This window comes from Narcine bancroftii, chromosome 3 (genome assembly GCF_036971445.1).
Source record: "Narcine bancroftii isolate sNarBan1 chromosome 3, sNarBan1.hap1, whole genome shotgun sequence".
Taxonomy (NCBI): Eukaryota; Metazoa; Chordata; class Chondrichthyes; order Torpediniformes; family Narcinidae; genus Narcine; species Narcine bancroftii.
The window spans coordinates 322224714-322234831 of record NC_091471.1 but is presented as its reverse complement, the minus strand read 5'-3'; the positions used below and the strand labels follow the sequence as shown (position 1 = coordinate 322234831).

The 10118-nt window shown below is 38.0% G+C and overlaps 1 protein-coding gene across 1 annotated transcript in view; it reads left to right on the top strand.

Moving 5' to 3' along the window:
* Positions 1-9932: 9932 nt before the first annotated feature.
* The window catches only part of LOC138759091 (pyruvate carboxylase, mitochondrial-like), a 403275-nt gene continuing 403089 nt past the window's right edge, over positions 9933-10118 (top strand). The window contains exon 1 of the mRNA XM_069928989.1: positions 9933-10068. Coding sequence (XP_069785090.1) covers positions 9933-10068 — 136 coding nt within the window. The remainder of the gene's footprint in view (positions 10069-10118) is intronic.

Sequence of the window (10118 nt, the reverse complement as noted above, 5' to 3'; positions counted from 1 at the left end):
TCCTCCAGGTCCATCCACAACTCCTCCAACCTTCGTGTCATCTACTAATGTACTGACCCATCCTTCTGCATCTTCATCCAGGTCACTTATAAAAATCACAAATGGACCTGTCCAAATTTTTCATAAATGTCAAAATTGAGCCCATGTTCACCACTTCAGCTGGTAGCTTGTTCCAGTTCCCACCACTCTCTGTGTGGTGCCCCCTAATGTTCCCTTTGAACATTTTCCCCTTCACCCATGTCCTTGATTTCTTGTCTTACCCAGTCTCTGGGGGAAAAAAAAGCCTGCTCTCATTTACTGTATATCCCTCATAATTTTAAATGTCTCTATCAAATCTCCCCTCATTCTTCTATGCTCCAGGCAATAAAGTCCTCATCTGTTTAACCTTTGCCAGTAATTCAGTTCCTGAAGTAAATCTTCTCTTCACTCTTTCAACCTTACTGATATCTTTCCTGTAGTTAGGTGACCAAAACTGCACAAAACAGCAATGTCTAATACATCTTCACCATTACATCCCAACTTCTATACTCAATACTTTGATGAAGGCCATAGTACCAATAATTCTCATGTCCCAGCTACTGGAAGGATGTCATTAAGCGGAAAAGAGGGTGGAACTGATTCATAAGAATGTACCTAGGTTTGGGAAGCTCGAAGAATAAGGAGAGACAGGAAAGGCAGGGACATTTTGGGCCTGCGCCAAAAATTTGCTAACACCCAAATAAAAAGGTTGGGAGAGGAACGGGAAGAAACACAGGCTGGTGTAATAGATGAATACAAGTAGGAGGGTGGAAGAGAAAGAAGCTGAGAAGGAGGGAAGATGACTGAGGGCAGGTGAGAGAAGGAAGGGAAGGGGTAGAGAGCTGGAAGAAAGAAGTCAGAAGAAGAGGGGAGAAAGACCAGGGGAGGCAGTTAATGGACATTGATGCTCTCTGGTATACCTACCCCTGTGACCACAGGAGGTGCTCCACTTGTGCCTAACACCACCTCCCTCACCATCATTCAGTGCCACAAGCAGTCCTTCCAAGTGGAGAGTAAAAGCACAAAAGTACTTGTATACCTTGAAGAAGGGCTTAGGGCTGATGGATGCTGCAAGACCTACTGAGTTCCTCCAGTGTGTTTCTCTTGTTTTTACTGCAATCACAGTGCAGCGACATTCATGTTTCATTCTCTTCTGAGTGGAGCAGCTCATCACTTGTGGATCTGCAGGGGTTATCGACTGCATCCAGTGCCTCCGTTATGGCCTCTTCTACGTTGAAAAGACTGGGTGAAGACTGGGTGATTGCTTTATTCAGCAACTTTACTCTGTCCAAGCACTTCAATTCCACACTGACATGTCTGACTTGGTCCTCATACACTTTCAAATTGAAGATCCTGCAAATTGGAAGAATAGCACCTTGTATTCCATCTGGGCACTGTCCAACTGGACGGCATTTACAATGACCTCTCTAATTCCCCTGAATGTCTCTCTCTTTCTGTCCTTCCAGCTCTCCACCCCCTTCCCTTTGTTCAGGTGGTTTAGTTTCTGCAGCATCCTGAAGAATTTCTTTTGTAGCCTTTCTTTTTTTTAAAATTTTTTTTATTTTTCACACCATAAATCACATTAGCCATGATACACACTTTTTCCTTTTCACACATATACAGTGACATTTTCTCCCCCCCCCCTCCTCCCAACCCACACCCCTGCCCCCCCCTCCCATCCATTTAAGGTATACAATCTAGGATACATTAAACCAGTCAGACAATGTTGTCACTCAACAAAAATACACCAGAAATTCTACTGAGTCCAATCTTTTCTTTCCTTCTCCTTCCATCAACTTAGGTAATGATTGTCCCCGGTAGGTTTTCGCTATTGTATTTAATGTAAGGCTCCCATATTTGTTTGAATATTTCAATATTATTTCTTAAACTATATGTTATTGTTTCTAATGGAATACATTTATTCATTTCTATATACCATTGTTGTATTTTCAGATTATCTTCCAATTTCCAGGTTGACATAATACATTTTTTTTGCTACGGCTAGAGCTATCTTAACAAATCTTTTTTGTGCATCCTCCAAATCAATTCCAAATTCTTTGTTTTTTATGTTACTTAGGAGAAAGATCTCTGGATTCTTTGGTATATTGTTTTCTGTTATTTTATTTAATATCTGATTGAGATCTTCCCAAAATTTTTCTACTTTCTCACATGTCCAGATTGCATGAATTGTTGTTCCCATTTCTTTTTTACATCGAAAACATCTATCAGATACTGTTGGGTCCCATTTATTTAACTTTTGAGGTGTAATGTATAGTCTGTGTATCCAGTTATATTGTATCATACGTAGCCTCGTATTTATTGTATTTCTCATCGTTCCAGAACATAATTTCTCCCATGTTTCCTTTTTTATCTTTATATTTAAATCTTGTTCCCATTTTTGTTTAGTTTTACCATTTGTTTCCTCATTCTCCTTTTCTTGCAGTTTAATATACATATTTGTTATAAATCTTTTGATTAACATTGTATCTGTAATCACATATTCAAGGTTACTTCCCTCTGGCAAACTCAAACTGCTTCCTAATTTATCCTTCAAGTAGGATCTCAATTGGTAATATGCCAGCGCAGAATTTTCTATTCTTTTAATCCCTTTTTATTCCCATTCTCTAAAGGAAAGGTTATCTATTGTAAAAGGGAGTAACTTGTTTTGCGTCAATATTAGTTTTGGTAATTGATAATTTGTTTTATTTCTTTCTACATGAATCTTCTTCCAAATATTGAGGAGATGATGTAATACTGGAGAACTTCTATGTTGTACCAATTTTTCATCCCATTCATATAATATGTGTTCAGGTATCTTTTCCCCTATTTTATCTAATTCTAATCTCGTCCAGTCTGGTTTTTCCCTTGTTTGATAACATTCTGATAGGTATCTTAATTGTGCGGCTCTATAATAATTTTAAAGTTTGGCAATTGTAAGCCTCCTTGTTTATACCATTCTGTTAATTTATCTAGTGCTATCCTCGGTTTCCCCCCTCTCCATAAAAATTTCCTTATTATTTTCTTTAACTCCTTGAAGAATTTTTCTGTCAGTTGTATTGGCAATGCCTGAAATAAGTATAATATCCTTGGAAAAATGTTCATTTTAATACAGTTTATCCTTCCTATTAGTGTTAGTGGTAAATCTTTCCAATGCTCTAAATCGTCCTGTAATTTTTTCATTAGTGGATAATAATTGAGTTTATATAGTTGGCCGAGATTTTTGTTTATTTGTACACCTAGGTATCTTATTGCCTGCATTTGCCATCTAAATGGAGATTCCTTCTTAAATTTTGAGAAATCCGCATTATTCATAGGCATTGCTTCACTTTTATTTACGTTTATCTTGTAACCCGACACTTCTCCATATTCCTTCAATTTCTTATATAATTCTTTTATTGATAGTTCTGGTTCTGTTAAGTACACTATAACATCATCCGCAAATAGACTGATTTTATATTCCTTGTCTTTTATTTTTATTCCTTTTATATTATTATCTATTCTTATCAATTCTGCTAGTGGTTCTATAGCTAACTCTTTTATATTATTATCTATTCTTATCAATTCTGCTAGTGGTTCTATAGCTAACGCAAACAATAAAGTTGATAGTGAGCATCCCTGCCGTGTTTACCTGCTTAAGTTAAATTGCTTTGATACATGTCCATTTACTGTCACTTTCGCTAACGGTCCCTTATATAATGCTTTAATCCAATTAATATACTTCTCCGGTAAACTGAATTTTTGCAATACTTTGAACAAATAATTCCATTCTACTCTGTCAAAGGCCTTCTCTGCGTCTAAAGCAACTGCTACTGTAGGTGCTTTATTTCCTTCTACTGCATAATTAAGTTAATAAATTTACAAATATTGTCTGTTGTGCATCTTTTTTTGATAAATCCAGTTTGGTCTAAATTTACCATTTTCGGTACATGCTCTGCTAATCTGTTTGCTAATAGTTTAGCTATTATCTTATAATCTGTGTTTAGTAAAGATATTGGTCTATATGACGCTGGTGAGAGTGGATCTTTCCCTTGCTTTAGTATTACTGTAATTATTGCTGTTTTACATGAATCTGGTAAGCTTTGTGTTTCATCAACTGGTTGATTACATCCAGGAGGGGCGGAATTAATAAGTCTTTAAATGTTTTGTAGAATTCTATTGGGAATCCATCTTCTCCTGGTCTCTTATTATTTGGTAATTTTTTTATTATCTCTTGTATTTCTACTATTCCAAATGGTTCTGTTAATTTATTTTGTTCCTCTATTTGTAGTTTTGGTAGTTCAATTTTAGTCAGAAATTCATCTATTTTCCCTTCTTTCCCTTCGTTTTCAGTTCGGTATAATTGTTCATAGAATTCTCTAAAGTTTTCCTTAATTTCTTTTAGATTATATGTAATTTGTTTGTCTTTTTTCCTTGATGCCAATACCATTTTCTTAGCTTGTTCTGTCTTAAGCTGCCATGCTAGGATTTTGTGCGTTTTTTCACCCAGTTCATAATATTTCTGTTTTGTCTTCATTATATTCTTCTCCACCTTATATGTTTGTAATGTTTCATATTTTATTTTTTTATCCGCCAATTCTCTTCTTTTAGTTGTATCTTCCTTCATTGCTAATTTTTTTCCTATATTTACTATTTCCCTTTCCAACTGCTCTGTTTCCTGATTATAGTCCTTCTTCATCTTGGTTACATAACTTATTATTTGCCCTCTAATGAATGCTTTCATTGCATCCCATAGTATAAACTTATCTTCCACTGATTCCGTATTTATTTCAAAATACATTTTTATTTGTTTTTCAATAAATTCTCTAAAATCCTGCCTTTTAAGTAACATGGGGTTTAATCTCCATCTATACATTCTTGGAGGGATGTCCTCTAGCTTTACTGTCAATATTAAGGGTGAATGGTCCAATAGTATTCTAGCTTTGTATTCTGTTTTTCTTACTCTATCTTGCATACTAGCTGATAACAAAAATAGGTTTATTCTTAAGTATGTTTTATGTCTAGCCGAGTAATATGAATATTCCTTTTCTTTTGGGTGTTGTTTCCTCCATATATCCAAAAGTTGCATTTCTTCCATTGATTTAATTATAAATTTGGTTACTTTGTTCTTTCTGTTAATTTTTTTCCCAGTTTTATCCATATTTGAATCCAAATTCAGGTTGAAATCCCCTCCTATTAATATGTTCCCTTGCGTATTAGCTACCTTCAAAAAGATATCTTGCATAAACTTTTGATCTTCTTCGTTAGGTGTATATACATTGAGTAGATTCCAAAACTCCGAATATATCTGACATTTTATCATTACATATCTCCCTGCTGGATCTATTATTTCCTCTTCTATTTTAAATGGCACATTTTTACTAATTAATATAGCCACTCCTCTTGCTTTTGAATTATACGATGCTGCTGTTACATATCCTATCCAATCTCTAATTTCTTGTGCTCCAATTCAGTTAAGTGTGTTTCTTGCACAAATGCTATATCAATTTTTTCTTTTTTCAGTAAATTTAGCAGTTTCTTCCTTTTAATTTGGTTATGTATTCCATTAATATTTAAAGTCATATAGTTCAACGTAGCCATTTTATACTTTGTTTATCTTCCCTTTCCGTTTTTCCATCATTACCTTTCCTCCTTTTCCATTTCTGTTTTCTTATTTTAAACCCTTTATAAGACAACATTCCTAAAACATCAAACATTTTCCTTATTCTCCTATTTAAAACTTCTTTAGCCCCAATCTCCCCTTCCCCTCCTGAGTTGTCTTTTATCCCTTGTCGGACAACCACATCTCCCCTCTCCATTTGGTTTGCGAATTCACTCGCAAGCGTCAGCTGATTTTGCAGTGACCGCAACTCCTCCTCACCCAGCCCCCCCCAGAAAAGATTTCACTTTTCATATGTAACAAACGTCACTCTTTTAGTTCCCTCCTTATTCCCTCTATTCCATTTCCTTCCCTTATTAATTCTTGTCTATACTATCTATATTTTCCTCTAAATACGGATACATTCACGTATGCACATTATACATTTTCACTCTTATACCTCTTTACCCACATACATATAAATCGTGGTCATTTTTACTCTCTTCATCCCTCAGTCTATTTTGTAATTGTTCTGCAAATTTTCGTGCTTCTTCTGGATCCGAGAATAGTCTGTTTTGTTGTCCTGGAATAAATATTTTCAATACCGCTGGATGCTTTAGTATAAATTTATACCCTTTCTTCCATAAAATCGCCTTTGCTGTATTGAACTCCTTTCTCTTCTTTAGGAGTTCAAAACTTGTATCTGGATAAATGAAGATTTTTGCCCTTTATACTCCAGTTGCTTGTTGCCCTCTCTTACTTTTTCCATTGTCTTCTCCAGTACCTTTTCTCTTGTAGTATATCTTAGGAATTTTACTAAAATAGATCTTGGCTTTTGTTGTGGTTGTGGTTTAAAGGCCAATGCTCTATGTGCCCTTTCTATTTCCATTTCTTGCTGTAGTTCTGGACATCCTAGGATCCAATCTTTTATAAACTCTCTCATATTCTTGCCTTCTTCATCTTCCTTAAGGCCCATTATCTTTATGTTATTTCTTCTGTTATAGTTTTCCATTATATCTATTTTCTGAGCTAACAGTTCTTGTGTCTCTATAATTTTTTTATTAGATTCCTCTAATTTCTTTTTTAAGTCCTCTACCTCCATTTCTACTGCTGCTTCCCGCTCTTCCATCTTGTCCATTTTCTTTCCCATTTCTGTTAAGGTCATATTTATTTTATTCATTTTCTCTTCTGTGTTGTTTATTCTTCTTCTTAAATCATTAAATTTCTGTGTTTGCCATTCTTTAAATGACTCCATGTATTCTTTAATAAGAGAAAGTATATCCTTTATCTTGCCTTTCCCTTCTTCTTCTATTTCACTGTACTCTTCCTCTTCTTCTTCCTCTGGGTTGGCCATCTGTTGTTTCTTTGTTGCCCTTTTCTTCACTTCCTTCTTGTTTTCATTGTCTTCTGTGTTCTCTTCTTGCTGCAGGTGTTCTGCAGCTGTCGTTGCCGGCTGTGGAGATCGACTCCCCAGCTGGTCACCCCTCCCGTCGGTGTGTTTTTTATCATGCGCGGTTGCGCACTTTTACTCGGCTCAACGAGCCATTTTTGTAGTCCACTTTCTACCGACCTGAGGGAGTGGCTTTCTCTCTCCACCGCGGGCCTCTTCGAACAGGTAAGGCCTTCTCCTTCTTCCTCCGTTGTCTTCTCTTCCTCTCTTCTTACCGTTGATTTCGATTTTTCTTTTTTGTCACTCACTTTTCTTTAACTTTTATTTCTGTGCCTTTGTGTTTTCCTTTGTTTTTTCTGACTTTTCTGGAGATGGCTGGAGTTCACCGTCCGGCCACTACTCCATCACGTGACTCCCCTTTTGTAGCCTTTCCAGCTCACTGACATCATTCCTGTAGCTGGTCCACATGAAGGAGCTGTCAACTGGCCATCAGATGTATTGTGATGACCCAGTGTGTTCTCAATACCCACCCAACTAAGGTGTCTCAAAGCCCATCTTGTACTCACTGGAATTTAGGATGGTGTGGGGGGGATCGCATAGAAACAGACCGAGTATTGAAAGGGCAGGATGGAGTGGATGTGGAGAAGATGCTTCTAGCTGTGAGAGAGTCTGGGAGCAGGGAGCTCAGGCTCAGGAAAAAAGGAATTAAACCGAGATGGGGAGAAATGTTCTCAGCCAGAGGGTGGGGGGGGGGGGGAGGGGAGGGGGGTGCATCTGTTGTGCCTGTGGAGGGCTAGTCATTGTAGAGGTTGACAGGATTAGTGAGGGTATCAAAGGTTACAGTAGATTTATTGTCATGAACACATGTCACAAAATTTGTTTTGTGGCAGTACTATTGTACATTATGGGTGCAAAATTTGTGAAAGATTATATTTCCAAATACCTGATTTAAAAAAAAAATAGAATTCTGTAAAAGAAGAAAAAAATCTGAGGTTCATTGTTCATTCATGAATCTGATGGCAGAGGGGAAGAAGCTTATTTTTTTAGTATTAAGTGCTCATCTTCAGGTTCCTGTACCTCCTTCCTGATGGTAGCAGAGTGAAGAGGCCATGTCATGGGTGGTGAGGCTCCTTGAGGATAGAAGCTGCTTTCTTGTTGATGTCCTCGATGGAGTGAAGTCTGATGCCATGGTGTCGCTGGCTGAGTTCGCAACTCTCTGAAGCCTTTTCCTATCCTGTGCATTAGCATCTCCGTGAGTGCATGAACGTGAAGGAAAGAAAAGATTAAAATGAAGGTATAAACTTTGCTGTGGGAAAGTCACAGCAGGATAGAGAGAGGAAAGTGCTAGCAATAAATATCAATAGCAGACAATTTATGCAGCATGGGAAATTTGGTAGTGCTATCTCACATAATTTATAAAGATCGTGGGGAAAAAGTGATAGCGGACCTGCCCTTCCAGAATTCTGTGCAGCCATGCATACATGGAATTCTGGGAGGGCAGGTCTGCAAACTCTTTTACCCCACAGTCTTTATATATTGTGTGCTAAAGTGCTATCAACTTTCCCAACTTTCCTGTTTAAAAATTGTCTGTTATTGCTATTTATTGCTAGCACTTTCTCATGGTCCCTTACAGAAGTTTATATAGGTCAACAACAAAAACAAGGGCTGAAGAGCTCACGCTGTGTTGTACATAAAGCTTAATTTTGTTATAATTAGGCTTGATTAATTTTATAAGATCATAAGACATTGATCAGGATTTGGGGCATTTCCACCATTGCTCGATGCGTCATGACGTCACTGGTAGAAGATAGAACAGTCCTAACCCTGGGGATGGCTTGTGGCAAGTGTGAAAATGTAGTGTCCTGGTTAAGAGTGGCCAAGTGTGAACAGCAAAAACACCATTCCTAACCGGGTCACGGAACAGCTGATTTAATGGGACACAAGTGTAAAAAGGGCTAGTGATGTAACCAGTCAGAATGCTCTCCATGGTACACCTGTAGAAATTTGCATGGGTCTTTGGTGACATACCACATCTCCTCAAACTCCTCACCGAGTGTAGCTGCTGGTAAGCCTTCTTCGTGATTGCATCCACATCGAGGCCCAAGGACAGGTCCTCAAAGATGTTGACATCCAGAAATTTTATGTTCTTTACCCACTTCACTGCCGAGCCTTGGTGAGAACTCAGGAAAAAATAGATCAACAATGATTAAAATGGCAGAAAAGATTTGATGGGCTGAATGTCATCCTTCTGCTCCTTGGAGCAAGATGGTCTTGCAGCTGGTTCATTTTGCATCTGTTGCATCTGTATTGTGAGCAATTTTGGGGTCCCCATTCAAGAAAAGATTTGCTGACATTGGAGAGGGTTCAAAGGAGATTCACAAGAATGATTCCAGGAATGAAAGGGTTATCATATGAGGAATATTTGACAGGTCTTGGCCTCTACTCATTGGAATCTAGGAGAAGTTGGGGGGGGGGGGTGGGGAGAGGGAGGGGAATCTCATTGAAACATTTGGAATGTTGAAAGGTGTGGACAGAGTAGATGTTGGAAGGTTGTTCCCCATGGTGGGAGAGTCTAGGACAAGAGGACACAACTTTAGGATTGAAGGGAGTCCGTTTACAACAGAGATGCGGAAGAATTTCTTCAGCTAGAGGGTGGTGAATCTGTGGAATTTGTTCCCACAGGTAGTTGTGGAGATGAGGTCATTTGGTATATTTAAAGCAGGGATTGACATGTTCTTGATTAGCCAGGGCATCAAAAGTTATGGGAGAAGGCTGGGCAGTGGGGCTGAGTTGGGAAATGGGTCATACTTGATGGGCTGAATGGCCTATTTCTACTTCTGTGTCCTCTGGCTTTCTAGTCTCATTTGCATCAGTGGCAACTGAAATAAAATAGGTGTTATTGAATGGAGAGTTTCAATGTTTAATGCATTGTCTTGCCTTGGATTACAGATGCTCCAGCTAAGAATTCTTTCAGGAGGATTCCACCTCTTCAGACTGAAACGGATAACCATCCTGAATGCTGCTTTCCAGAGCACTCGGAGTCCGGTGTACAAGCCAATCAAAAAGGTCATGGTGGCCAACAGAGGTAAGAAATGAATCTTTGTTCTGGGGTCCAATGCATCGCAGGAACAAACT